Source organism: Epinephelus moara, chromosome 3 (genome assembly GCF_006386435.1).
Source record: "Epinephelus moara isolate mb chromosome 3, YSFRI_EMoa_1.0, whole genome shotgun sequence".
NCBI lineage: Eukaryota > Metazoa > Chordata > Actinopteri > Perciformes > Serranidae > Epinephelus > Epinephelus moara.
The window spans coordinates 32,207,047-32,222,409 of NC_065508.1; the positions used below are offsets into that span (position 1 = coordinate 32,207,047).

Below are 15,363 nucleotides of genomic sequence, written 5' to 3' on the forward strand. Positions count from 1 at the left end.
AAACCTTTCACAGACATTTTTTGTCAATATTATTATTTGAAAATACAAATATAAAATTAGACTTTCCACATTTGATATGTGAGAGACCCCCATCCATTATTATTATTATTATTACTATTATTTTTTATTTTTTGTATATTTTACAACAGGGCTTGAGCAAGCCATATGATAACCTGAAAGATGCTTTCAGATGTCAGTCAAGTCTGTCTGTCTCTCGCCATAAAAAGTCGGTTAACATAAAAAAAAGGGGCAAGTGTTAGGAATGGGCAGACAGCAGTGAAGAGAGCTCTGTGCTCAGCCTGCAGAAACATGGAAGCACAGCAGAGCCTCACACTGCCGTCCATGCAGTCTGAAGAGCTTCCAGGCTCCCCTCTAGGCCATGCGGTCTGCTCCAAACTCGACAACACGCCAGGGGTGAACTCTCGTGTTGGTGAACATAAGCTAATGATGGCTATATGAACCTGGGTGTAGCTGTGTGAGGAGTATTCTGTATACAGCTGAGGTCTCCAGTCTAATATTGTTCAGTTCAAATGTGTGGGAATTGCACATATATATTCATCTATACACATATATATTGCAATTGCATGTATATATTTAGTAATGAGCATGGGTGAGATGGCAATGGTTTTGGACTGAAGGGGAAATTCACCCTAAAACACGACAGTACAGTTGAACTTGTGCTATTTCTGTCACCTTGAAGAGTTCAGTCTAGATTTGTGAACATGAACCGATCTGTGTTTTATCCTGAAACAAGAGAGGCGACACTAGAAACGGTGGTGTTGGTGAGAGTCACTTTGTGGTCACTGTGACAGTATCCAGTATCTCTCAGAGATAAGGGCACATTGTCTGGTTTAAAACCATTAGCACCACTATGAATAAGCCTCTTCTGGGTATAAATGCTCAAGAACGTTCAATGAGCCTTCAAAGTCAGTGTAATTAATCGGAAATAGAGCAGAGCCCGAACAGTCCTCGTGATGTCCCGGCTTTGGGGAGACAGTTGTTCATATCCATAAAACAGATTTGAATCCAAGACGACAGAAATCTCAGAAGCACGTGTGGTTTCAGGGTGGGATTTTCCCACAGTGGATGGGATAAATTGTTTGGCCATTGCCTAGCACTTGCCTCGAGATTCAAGTTTAAATGGATACGGTAGTACACTACAAATGTCAACAACTTCCAGGTTGACTTTTTTTCTTTTTTGATTATTTTTTTTTCTTAAACCAAGACCCCTCCCCTCTCCCCAAATGGATAAGCTAGTCTACTAAGATGTGTAACATTCATCAGCTGTAAACTGCTGTCAGTTTGAGATAAAATGTAATTACAGCAACAGAGCCATGCTACCTTAAAGTCCAAGCTACAGGATCACAAAACAATAGAAGAGTCCATTTCTTTTTAAAGATTGTGTGAGGGAAAATGAGCCATTTCAAGTTGTTGTTTTTTTTTCAATCCAGAAGGGGTTCATTATAATCTAAGCGCCACCAGGCGCTGCAACAGTAAGAAACAAAATAATGTATCTCACACTTGTTGCATTGTTATTTGTTTTTCAGATGAAACGGCAGCAAAATTGGAACCAACTACAGCTCCTGATGAGCCTCTTGTGTCGGTCTGTAGGTGGTTTAGAGTTATAGTTTATTATGTGATAAAATATTCAGATAAACAAAAGGGACAATGCTGCAAATGAACATGAAGAACACTTTCTTTTTATCCTGTCTAATAACTGGTACACTTAAGATGGTAAATGATTTATTCTTATTATCATATTTACTGTTTTTCTAATGTTGAGACATTTGCAAAACTATAATGTGCAAATGAGTCAAACATAAGCATTAATACTTTGAAACATCATCTATAATTTTCCTTTGTGTGTCAAATATTATATTTTTCCTGTATCATCCAATATGATTATCATTTTACAATAAAGTTTAATATAATTAGACTTGCTTAACACATGGGACATTGTGTTTTGGGATAATTTCTCTTTGCCTGTTTTTAAATAACACAATATTCTTTATTCTTTTTGGATTAATTGGAATAATTTGTCTTTTAGTGCCACTTACAAAGCTGCCATTACTGTACATACTGTATGTAATTTGACAGTTTATACTGGAGGAGAAGAACAAATAGACACTAATGGTATTTATTAATGAAACAGTATTCAATTTTAAGACCCCATGAGGTGAAATAAATGAAATAACGGGTATAAAAGCTAAATTGTGTTTATTTGAAATTATACTCCAAAAATAACTCAGTCTGCGGTCGGAGTGTGAACACAGCTTGAGGCTTTTTAATAGCTTTGTTTTTGCTTGAAACGCAGCTGCTCGTGTAAATCTAACAGGTCTGAATCCTGGACATTCTTTGAAATGTCTTTTTTTTTTTCCCTTGTTAAACTTTGAGCATTTGAATTCAAATTTTAATTATAATTTTCTGCTCTGATTTAGCTCAGCAACGAGTCGCAGATATTTAGGGTGCTAGTCCAACGTCAGGGTGTGAATTTAACTGTTTATTTATCAGCCCTGATACACAGCATCCCTTAACAGCTGCTGCTAATCCTTTAGCTCCACAGGTTTTCTGTTTGATGGGCTTTCCTTTTACAGAAATGCCTCTATAATGTCAATATGTGTGAACAACATTAATTAAAACAAAAACTAGTTCCCAGATCTAAGATTCAAATTATGTGATTTTTTAAGAAATATGAGATCATAAACAGTGTATTCTAAAAATGCCAAAGGCTTCTGGGATATTTCCAAGGCGTACAAGCATTAAAAGATATAACAGGCTATTTAAACTGCACTATGATCTGTATTATGACTAATGTGGTAATCATTGGTATGTTTCTTAAAAAAATATGATTTTTTTTTTTACATAAAATCTTTGTCCATAATTATAGCTTGTGTCCCTCTTAAAAAATAATCCAAAAAAAAAAAAAGAAAAAAAAAAGAAAAAGTTTTGCATATCTAGCGTTAGCATTTAAGGTAGTATGGCACACCCCTTTTAAAACATTCAAGGGTGGGGATCCAAATAATGCCTTGTGTACAATTCCATCTTACAGCAACTGTTTCTCTATTGTTCATCCATGAGAGCTTTGGTTAGCTGAAACCATGTGAGAGTGGCAAAAACCAAACCAAACCAAAAAAATAAAAAATAAAAAAAATAATAAAAATAAAACATACAGGGAATAAATTACAATGAACCTCTATCAAAATAATTGTCTGCAAATATCAGAATAACATGATCATTTAGAGAAAGGTCTATCTTGACTGGTCCTAAATCCACTATTCACTACAAGTATTATATAATGAGTCCTATATAACATCTACTTTGTAATTACAGGAGATAGAAAAAGAGCGCGAGAGGGAGAGGGATAAATATGAGAGAAAGGAGAGGTAGAGCAAAGGGAGAACAACAAAGACCACTACACTGGTATCAAAGACAGCACTCTGTTTACAAGTTAACTGTGATTTCTTTACACACTAATGAAATACATGAATGATCAACAAAAGAAGTAGGATCTCTGAGGATGGGGAATGGAAAGAGAGAAAGCAATGGATGCACAGTACATTTTAATAGTATATTACAATTATTAATATATAAACCACAAAGTATCAATAAAACTCTGATTAAACTTGAAATCAGCAAAGAAGCATCTTTCTTTTTTTTATAGTTTTGTATTTCTTATTTTCTTTTACATTTGAACATTACAAGGGTTTTTTTTCTCTTTACTCTTTAAATTATTACTTGATCACACCTCCATATCATTTACTTTAGAAGTATCCAGCATATTTCTTTACCTGGTTGTTTTGAAATCAAAGAAATGAGACAAGAAGTGGGTAAAAACGAAAACAACAAGTACACCTGCAGCAGGTAAAGTATTTCAGAAAAACACACCATTCATTCCATTAATGACTTTAAAAACCGGACTGGAGCATATTATTATTATCATTATTATTAAATGTTCGTCATGAGTAAAATCATCAACCACACATACTGTGTAAAACCTGGTGCAGCGACAGAGAGTGAATAATTCAGTGTCATCTTTTAACCCTGTATAAATATCCTTAGATGAGACATGGGTCTAATATATAAAGAGATCCACACTGCAACATACCAGTTACTACTTCCCAAGCTGTTAACTCACCTCAAAACTCTGAAGTGTTTGTCTAGTCGAGAATACGTTAACCCCAAAATCCTTCATACTATCCCAAAGCACAGGGCCGTTTTTTTTTCTTTTAAAAAGCCGACATATACATGTGCAAATAGGAAAAATGGCCTGTACTTCACTACTCACAGTGCAATGATTACTCGCTTTGTTACCTTTCAGTGTTTTCATTTATTTTGCCACTAGAATAAATTAAAACCTGCCAATGATTCCACAATAGAACTCACAAAGGCTGAGGTATGGTATCAAAATGTTTACTTTCCTAATTCATTCATAAAAGAACTGATTCAGAGAACAAGCATTACATAAAAGGCTCTAGCACAGAGCCCAGATATTGTGTTCCGAAAAAAACGAGTCAGGAACAAGCAGGATGAAACAAACAATAACATACAACTAACAAGTTCCTCTCAAGAGTATAAAAGTGTCAGGATGCACAGAGCACTGTAAAATGCCTGGTTCAAGTTCTAATCTTCACATCTAAGTACAGTGTGCTTTGGATTAAATCTCTTTTTTTTTTATCTCTCTTTCTTTGAAATGTTCTCTCTCTCTCTTTAAAATGATACTGATATCTTAACAGTTAGACAAAAGATACCAATCAGGCTCTTTTTTTTTTTTATTTCTTTAAAACTGTGTTGACTTAACTCACCGTTTTTGTAAATTTGCTGGTATGACACTTGTAAAATTATTCAGCTTCAGTATTTACAGAGCAAGTGTGTTCTGTTTGTCTCCGGGGTCGTTTATACCGTCTTCCAGCAGAAAAAAGTATAATAATAACTGTTTACAGCTTTTTCTTCTATTCACACGCTATAACATGTTCTTTTGACACACCATCACAAAAATATGCTATTCTCTCACTGAGTTGGTTATATGCAGTGACTGGAATAATATGTACAGCTACATTTCTTTTTCTCAAGTTTGAATTCACAATGTAGTTATATGAAATTTGTTATAGCATATATATATATTTCTAAACAACAAAAACAACACTTATAAAAAAGGACCATAAAAATATTGGAGTCCTCTTTGTATTGCCCAAAAATAGGTAATTATGGTTAACAATGAGACATCACAAGAAATAAAACAGCTACTAAGATTTATTACTTAGATACCCTCTTTAAATTTTCCTTAAAATTTAATTTTTTTTTCTCCGAGTCTCTCCACGCTGAGCTTCTTCTTCTTTTTTTTTTTCGCGGAAAGACTGAATGGAACATCCAATCATTTCTCCTTTACACTACAAAGATGAAGACATGACTTGCAGATATTCTTGGCTATGACCCCCGTACTTCAAACAAACAAACAAAAAAAAATCCATTTACACAAATATACTAGAAGATCAAATAAAAGGACACAAAATTAAGGTTAAAACTAAAATGACGGCTCTAAAAACTAATCAAAAACAAAAGCTAACAGAGGAAGGAGATTGGTGAATGAAATCGACGTGAAACATCATACCAAACCAGGTTGTAAAGTTATAGGAGGTTTGGATTATAGTACAGCAGTTGTTATTTTTCTGAGATGACTAACGTTTTTCTTTTCTTCTTCATGTGGTTCCGACTTTCGTTCTTTTTGCTTGGGTGACGCTGTAGTGCTTGAAGTTGGATAGCGTCACCTGCACACAAAGCCAATTAGAAACTTCGTCCTGTCTTTCCTGGGCCACCAGATATACTCTGCTGGATGATAAAGAAAAAATAGGCAAAGAAGCAGCATTAGAAAACATAAATACTGTCAAATACACCGTGACATTTAATGACAGATATCTGTGGTCATTAATACGACCTCCAAATAAAATACTTGTGTGAGGCACGATAGCATGAAACAAATGTGACGGCAATTACCACAAACAGCAGCAGGTCAAAACTTGCTGCAGGCGTAACGTATGTACACATAATTACAGTAAAGTAAACCCTGTTTAACAACTTGGTGCATGTATGTTCACAATTAGAAAAGTCTATACTTCTCAGTTACAGCATTTCTTAACTTAGCAATCATGTTCATGCATATGCCGCTACCGCTGAGACTTGCAATAGCTGTAATGCTTAGCTGGGTAGATTGTTAAGCGGGAAATAACCCATTAAACAATCATTTAAACACACATGTTCACACAGGGGCGTAGGTTTCATTTAAACATTGTGGGGGGACACATATGACAGAAGGGATATTTGCATCAATTTAAGGTGTAAATGTCTTTAATTCTGTCAAAATGAAAGACCTCTGCTACTTTCATGTTTCTACTGGGGGGGACAAATTCACATGTTCTAAATGTTGAGGGGGGGCTTGTCATCCGGCCCCTGAAATCTACGCCTATGTGTGCACAAATGAGTTCAACACACACCACACATTACATCTACAAAACACACTAGCTGGAAGCAGACGACAAGCTCAAGACATTTTGAATGGGTTTGTATAGATGACAGCGGTTCTACTGAACATGTGAGGGACATGTTGACAATAAAGATGAATTACAGAGACAAAATAAACATGATGAAACTGAAATATTTGGTTCCTCGTGGACATTTACTGCTTAGTTAATATTTAATGATTCAAGGCCATTGACTTGTTAGTAAAAAGTTTTGGATTTATTTTAGTGTCATAGCGGTGAAGAGGTGTGATCAGAGTTCTCTCCTTGGAAAATATGTGCAAGACTTTTTTAAAATGGAAACATTTCAAAATGTTAAAAAGAAGGGAAAAAAAAGAAAGAAAAATGGCAGAACCGGTGGTAGATGGGTGTGTGTGACTGAAGTATAAACTTTTCCCACGGCAAGCCGCACAAACAAACAGATCATGATTGAATTTGTTTAAATCGATGATAATCTTTCCTGCCGTCGTCACGCAGACCGCCTCGCCAACAGAGGCCCTCTGATTTATGAAGACATAAACCTTCCGTCACACTCGCACTTTACTACCAGCTCTGTCATTTGGAGGGAGGTGAATAAACAAAGAATGACGTGATGAACATGTATTAGAGAGAGAAATGCACAGTAAATAAAATGCAATACCTCTGATGAGATGGCAACCGGCCACCTGTTCAATGGTATCCATTTGTAAAAGCTGTCGCAATCAACGGGCCCTAAAAGTGTACAGTTAGTGCTGTTGTCAGTATGCATTTCAAGGGAAGAAAAAGTGAGTATCATATCATGACTGTGAACGTTTTGATTCAGTTTGATCATGTTCAGCAGCAGAGCAGGAGACTATCGTCATATACATTATACAAGTTCATTGTATATTCTTGTAATGGAGAAACACTGCAAAATGACTACAGGAAGTAGGACTCATTTAATGGTAGAAGATGTTAAGAAGAGTTAGAAATATTATTAATACTAATAATGAAGTACATACAGTGTTAAATCATCCAAGATACAGTAACTTTGTTTATTTTCTACGCCAGCATCGTTCTCAGGTTACATAGTGAAAAAAAGAGGAAACAATATGTGGGAGAGATAATAAAACACACACAATCCCCATTCATGCTGACATACACAGCTGATTGAATCTGAAAGCATGTGGAGAATAGGATCACAAACACCCCTCAGTAAGATCACTGTGTTTTTGTGTATTGAATGGACTTCATTATGTAGCTCACTTATCAGGATACTGTGAATTTTGCTGCTGACAGGTCTGCAGAAATCCTTGGATTGAATAGAGAAGCACTTTCACCAGCCATTATCTGTCTTTATCACTTCAATCAACTAATTGCACTCTAATTGTCTTGCATAAAAAAAATCCAGTTAAGTTCATTACTGCTTCTTCACAGTGGCTGTTTTGATATTGGCTAAAGGGATTAATAAACTCGCTGGAGCGTGAGACTGAGCGACAAATCAGCGACTCTGAAGTCAACCATGAGGTTGTGACACATGATGATCTTACGTGTATTCAGTTCAATAGCATCCTCAGTGGAAAAAAAAAAAAAAAAAAGGAATTATAAAGCACATTTTAGTTCTGAATCATTTCCCATTTTAATGTTCTGAATAGAGAGATCATCTCGCCGAGAGCAGAGAGTCGCAGGGCCGCGGCATCACCTCTCTGCTTTATTGCACTCTGTTTGATTCACTGGGTAATTCTGAAGTGGTGATTTAGTGCGTGGTATCACAGGCACAATTTGACATTCTGCGAGGGAATCACAAAACCTGGCCTCTATTATATGGGTAAAATACAGTACATTCTCCACTGATCTCTTCTATAAATCTGCCCTTTTTAGATTGTTTTAAGGTAAATATGATAAACATTTCTATCCAGGGTTTAATGTATTTGATGCATTCAAAGACATGTTTTTACACTCTCTATCTCAGCACGCTTACAAACTGTTGCAACAAATGGAAAATAATGGAAACAAATCGGCTCATTTCCATTTGTAAACTATCTGCTGGTAAATCTGCTTTGAAAATGAGCCAGCCTGGTCTTTCATAACAAATATTTTGCTTCCTACACTGAGACCAACAGATTATTGCAGATAGCCAGTGGAGCTAAAACAATTAATAAGAGAGGCTTTGCTTAGGAAGCAAAAAGCCAATAAAGTGTATTTTTTCTGTTAAGCTCTGTTTCTGTTTGGATATCATAAATCAATTACACAAACTTACTGAAATTAAAATGAGCCATTTTATCTTTTCATGAGCGATTTGCACATTTGCTCCCAGTGACACTATCCCATACCGACAGCACTGCTGCTTGTAAGTCTCACATTCGCTCCATCCTCACTAAGCCGTTACCCTTCTTGCAGGAGATTTATCAGTTTGTGCAGTGGGACTGTTTCTGTGGCAAAACCACAAAGCAAGTCACAATTTACCACAAAAGCACAACCATAAATACCATGATGAAAACTCCTGATAAACATGCCTTAAACTCAACTTGAAAAGTACAAGAATAACTGCTAGAATTCCACAAAATGGAGTATTCTTGTACTTTCTGGTTGCCGCAGAAGTAAATTCAATAATGATGTGGACTATAAAGTTTGGAAAGAGTGTCTTCACCCTGTAGTCTTGCAGCGCTTGCTCGCAGTACTAATGGGCTTGTTGTTATTCCACCTCAGTTAAGCCACGCATTAATTAGCTTCTTTCAGAAAGCAGGTGTTATTTTCATAAACTATACTGTGTCACTCAGTTCAGTCAAGTAAAACAGTGCAAACATGCCCCCAACAAGCCTGGTGGTGAGTGGCGGAGCTCGGCCTCGCCGCACCTTGCTAGGGGCCATAAAATTCACATGGTTAAATTTCAGATTAATTATTCAGTGAGGTCCAGGGTGGACCAGCACACGAGCAAAGTAAACAGATCACTGATTGAGTCTTCTTTTGGGGAGTCTGAGCCTCATCCCTTCGTTGACAACAAGGTCCTGAACATGAGATAGAATCTGAGCTTCTGGCTTAATCATTTGATTTGACTGAATTTAGACACTAACATTTGAATATTTGGGTTACACATTATGCAGTGTTTACCTGCTGTTCGACAGGTAACTTAGCAATACTGAAACATTTATAAGATAACTAGATGATGTTGCACTTAAGTCAGACTTGCCAACCATGAGACCTCAAAAACAGGAAGGATATCAAAACCAGTTTCAGGACTTTGTTTCCTGCATTCTGTTGACTTTTAATTATCATTTTTATGTTTTTTTGCCTTTATTAGATAGGACAGGTTGAGCATGAAAGGGGCCATGGGCTCCCCAACTGGGTGGAGCCCATGGCTGCAGGGATGTGGCCTTTGTACATGGAGCACCCACTGTACCAGGTGAGCTACTGGACGCCCCCATTCTGTTGACTTACAAAGAATAAAAAAGACAGGTACACTGAATCAGCTTTTTTTTGTTTAATACACTGAATTTGGTTTAGTGTTTACTTCATGACCCTGACACTCCAGCCTAGTTCCAGGAGAAGGGAGTGAGGCCAGGCTATAGGCTTGGCCCAGGCCAGGCACCCAAGGCCAGCTGTCCTCCCTGGACCTCCACACCCCTGGGTCCTGGATGCCTAAGCAGGGGGAATGGGAGGCTCACGGTCTCTAGAACACAGCTGGGTACCCTGTCTCGGTGGAGGAGGGCAAGCTGGGTTCCCACTGGCCTCTGAGGCAGCCCTTAAACCCCCACTAGAGCGTTCCATCTGACTTATGCACAAGTAACGTGGTCAGCAAAGAAACAAGGTGTCCACTGGCCACACCTGGCTCACACGGGCTCGATGGGCGCCCTTTTCCAGAGGGTTGGAGAAGCAGGAAGAGGGGGGGTCTTAGGGCTTATACAAGCAGTAAATTGCCAGAAACAAGCTGTGATAACTAAAAGGAAAAAAGGTGTGAAAAATTGTCATAATTTGGGAGGAAACCAGCAAAGGCCAGTAAAAATGGTGAGGGTTGGCAAGTTTGACTTCAGTCGCTGTTGGTAACACTGAGATAGGATGAATGATATAAAAACATGTCTTCACAGAAGAAGTTATCAATATTCACAAATACTGTACATTCATAAAAAAACTCATGTTTTTATCATTGCATAAAACTACATTTTAATGTGTTATAAATGACTTATTAAACGTTAATATACTGCTTATAAATGCTAAATAAGGTAGCCTCTTTACGTCAAGCTTGGTTGAAGTTACACCTCAGACATTTTATAGGTGTTGAGATGATCTCTCCAGGGCTTGGGGTTATAATAAAAGAGGAAACTACATTGTAAATTACATCTCCCCATTTTTATTGAGTGCCACTATCTTGCCGGGTTGTGTCTTCACCGTCACTGGGACCTTCCAAGCATTTTTGCCCTGGTTTCGTTTTTGATTGCAGTGAAAGCAAGAGGCGGGATTATTAACGAGTTGCTGCAACTAAACTGACACACACAGGACAAGACAGAGTACATTCACATAGTCGGACTGAGAACACCTCTTTGTTAGTGTCACCTCTACTAGCCCTGCTATGAGTTGACATGGCAATTGGCAGCTAACTGATCAGCAAGAGGAAAAGTGCAGCAGCACCTGGCTGAACAACTACACCTGGACAAGGACACTGGGAGAGGTAAAACCTGCTTGGAAGCATTGTCCCTGTGTCGGCGCAAACTCAAGCTCTGGGACAGATGGGCTTCTAAAAATAAAGAAAATTTGTTCTGGGAAGGTGACACAGAGTCTGGAGTGAGGTGATTTGTGCAACAGCTAAGGGGAATAAACATTTGCATTTGACACAGATAACTTTGAGAGCTAAGACAGGGTTTACCCTGATGTACAAAGTGCTTATGGGACCTCTGAACCTCAATGACAGTGGGTGGCTCTCTGCTAAGGAATAACCCAAACTCTTAGACTGTACTGACTGGTTGCTTTGCACTCAACTGAATTTAAGGTACTTGCTATAAGGCAGGTGGTGGTTATTTTGATCTAGTTAGTTGAAGAGTCCTATAATTAGTAAGCTCTGCTCCTTGTGATAAAAAAGTCTCGTGTTACAGAACATCACAATCAGCGTGCATTGGCTTAGTGTCTAATTTTAGTGGTGGTATTCTGACACAGAGCTGAGCTCAAGGTGCGGTCAGACACAACAGGCGGTCTGCATGAGAGTACTCACTGTGATGCTGGGGCCAAACCCAGAGCCAGGCTGAGGACTAGCAGCACTGATGTAGTTGCCCACAGCTGAATCCTGGCTGCTAGGTCCGTACAGGTCAGCCACAGGCCCTGGACTGTTAGCACCAGGGAAACCTCCGGGCCTTGACGGGTTGGTGCCTGCATACAAACACAACAGGGAGCAGAGCAGATCAGAAACACCCAACAACAATCGGTACGCTTCTTAACTTGCTATGACTCAAAAGGAAACATTTAAATCAAAAGAACACATTACTGGATTCATGTTTGTCTCCAAGGACTTGCTTATAACTCATATTACAGATACTTACTGCTTATTAATTTAATTTGATGGTGCAGGATTTAGGTTTGACATGATTTTTGAAAAATTGAGAGTGAATCCAGTATAATATTCTGAGTATAATATACATGCTGTGTGTATTATGCATAGGAGTAACATTCACTTTGTATAATCATGCACAACACAAAACAAGCACGCTGCTAGAAATACTTCCACCATGCTAATAAACTAGTAAGGTTGCAGTGTCAATGTTGCCATGCATAATGTGAAGGAGTACTTGTAAAACAACATTCGCTGCTGAATAAGAAGAGTAACACAGGATTATTATATTACAGATTTCAGATTTTACTGCAGCATTTTGAACCCAGACATTTGAAATATGCTACTTTATGCTTTCCTATATGACCTGTGATTCATAGCAAGCGGCTAAAAATATTCTCCATAATTCCAGCTCTCCAGTCTGCTGCTGTAACTGCTGTTGAGGCATAAGGCAAAAAAGGTATGTGAGACAAGAGAAGGAGGCATAAGGGGGAAATATAAAAGCTTGACCCCAGTTCATCTGCAGGTCCAAACTCAGGGGGGATAAAAAAGAAATACTGTACATGACTTACCACCTTTGCCCTGTGAGTAAGAGCAACTCAGACTAATAAAATGTCTTTTGAAAATCTAGATGCCTACTAAAGGCCAATAACACTGGCAACACAGGGAAAAAAACAGTCTGGGAGAAAGAAAAATGCAGTGATCTCTTAACAGCAATCTCCTCTGCTGTCAGCTTCACATAACCCTCCGTCTCACCCTCATTCAAAGACAGACTGTGAGAAAAAAAAAAAAAAAAAAAAAAAACTGTATTAAAAAGAAAAATCTTCCGACCACAGAAAAATGCTCGATCTTGTGTATATATGAGCTTATGATGCCTGAGAGGAAGCCTGTGTAATACAAGAAAAAAAATAGTGCAGTAAATCCAATGTGTTGACAGTGTACAAACTGGATCATTGTCACCATGTTAAACATATCACTGCTTCATCTATCAAAGCTGTATTAGACAGGTTAGGTCCATTAGAAGCACCTGGAAACATACTCTAGATATCCATGTAAAGCACTCTAGAAAAATGAAGTCATCTCACTAAAGACACATCTATTGGAGTTGACACCGCTGTTTAACTTTAAGGACTTCTAACAGTGTGCAGCTAGTGCTCTTATCTTGCCTGCACAGCCCCCAGTAGGCTGGCTTATTATATAATTAAGGATTTTATTCCTATGACTGGTGATTTTTATTAAGAGTGTGTCTCACCCCGCTCCCTGTGAAGCTGACTTTTTAAATGTAGGGGCTGCACTGGCTCTGCATTTGACTTTGGGAGCAAAAAAATCTCAAGTGCAACATGGGTCAGATTGTTGTTCAAAAAAAGAGCCAGCTGTAACAGGAATGATGGCGCTTAGTCTTTCTCATGGTTCAGTTTTTGGTACTTGTGGCGCAGGTACATCTGACTGAAAAGACTGGAGAGAAAATCATTTGATGCTCACAGTGACTTCTGTGTGTGAAGTACTTTCAAAGGAAAATGGGAATACCTGAGTGAGAGAATGTCTAACTCTATACAGAACACCGTGTTCTACGTTCCCTGTCCGTGTCTTCCAAGTTGTATTTGCTTCATTTTTTATTTCACTTAACTGTTGTACTGAAGTACAGATGTAGGCAGTGTGCACAAGAAGAGCATTTATTAATGAGATCTGCCTTCAAACTGCATTTATCCTGCTCTCCCTTTCAGGCTCGCAATCTGTGCGGCACAATCTTCATCTTCAGACTTTGAGAGGAGCGGGGCTGCTCACCATAGCATTTGCACAGTAATGACACGATAAATGAAATACGGATAATCTATGACCTATGGCTGATAATCATCATCATAAAGCACCTAATGTACGCAAAAATCAATTAGACTTCCTGAAAATTATTCAATTCTGCTCTTATCTACTTTAAACAAACATCCAAATACACAGCGCCGTTGAGATTCCATTTACTATAATGTGCTCTATGATTTTCATATCATCGGCTACAAATATAAAGTCTATTTCACAGACAACAAGCAGATAAATTGTGTTGACTCACTCTGGATTTGAACGTGTCCTGTCAGGTGAGGAAAACCTGTGCTTTACCAACCAAGCAAAACTCAAACAAAACAAGGACACACCAACACAGTCTAAGAAAGTGACTTACAGTAGCTGCTGCTAAGGACACTGAGGTGATATGTACCCTTTCTACTCTTACGTCGACTATAAAGTACAGTAAATTAGCATGCTACAACCAGGCCTCAAAATCAACAGAGATAATGGCGCATAATTGGTGTGTGTATTTGCAGTGATGTAAAGCAGCAGTAATCTTCCCCCTGCGATGCAGCTGTGTATGATATAAAACACTTCACACTGCTTAACAGATCTATAGGAAGTTGAGGGTATGGTGGATAATGTCTCTAGTGCTATCACACTTGTACAAGTGTTGCCGCAATGATACTAAAACTGCAGGCCTGCAAGAAACCCTTCAAAAAAATCACATCTGTGCGGTTGCTTCTATGTGTGGTCTTTGCCATTTGCTGAGCTGAAGTTTGTACAGACTGTCTGTAGGAAATGCCAACATCTGCCTGGGGCAGCGGGCCAACACTTTAACCATTAGGGCAAGAGCTGGCCCCTCACTTACACACTCACTGTTTTGGTCCAGAAGGGTGAAAGGACAGCCTCTTTTGTTTTGTTTTGTTTATTTTTGCTACGGTGAAGCGGAGGTGGAGACATATTAGTGCAGGCACCACACTGAAGAGGCCAGCAGGGCCACGTGAGTCTCCAGAGACAGGGAACCTAACCGCTGTGTGTAGGTCAACACTGTCACCCACAACAAGCAACGACAGCCACATCACATGAAGGCACTCTGCTAAACTAGACCTCCTTCACTCACAGCTGTTTTACATGAAATAAACATTGGTGGTACGTCATGCCAGTGCAAACATCATGAGCGTATCATTATCAGAAAAAAACAACAAAAAAAACAGATACACATACATATGCACTGTAGTATTCCAAAAAGTTCTTAATTCTGAAGACTTCTGTCTGCTCTCAAAGAAATAGCATGAATTTATAATACATTTTATGCATTGCATGCAGGTATTGAAATGTCAATGTGCGGTATATTTTAGTGGAATCTCTTCCCTGGCTTTTTAAAGCTGTGATTACATAAGGTAGGTAAGAGAGCATCAGAAGAAGCACACAACATGAAAATGTGCTTGTGTTGTAGAGTAATGGCTGCATTATGCAAAAATGTTGTCTTTTAAGTGTTTTTCATCGTACAGCATTTCCACTGATTTCCTAGTCAGACTTTTACACACTAATAACACGAGCAATCATTCTTACACTTAA

General features: G+C 38.4%; 1 protein-coding gene across 13 annotated transcripts in view; it reads right to left on the reverse strand.

Moving 5' to 3' along the window:
• Window positions 1-1,385: 1,385 nt before the first annotated feature.
• msi2b (musashi RNA-binding protein 2b) overlaps window positions 1,386-15,363 on the reverse strand; it is a 299,715-nt gene continuing 285,737 nt past the window's right edge. For 7 of the 13 annotated variants that reach the window (XM_050034942.1, XM_050034918.1, XM_050034956.1 and 4 more), the window contains 2 exons: window positions 11,674-11,828; window positions 1,386-5,826 (listed from right to left, as the gene is read on the reverse strand). In XM_050034942.1, the coding sequence (XP_049890899.1) occupies window positions 5,782-5,826; window positions 11,674-11,828 (200 nt within the window). In that variant the 3' untranslated portion in view covers window positions 1,386-5,781. Of the gene's footprint in view, window positions 5,827-7,152; window positions 7,224-11,673; window positions 11,829-15,363 lie in introns of all 13 variants that reach the window. The other 6 variants (XM_050034947.1, XM_050034904.1, XM_050034937.1 and 3 more) reach the window with 3 other exon arrangements.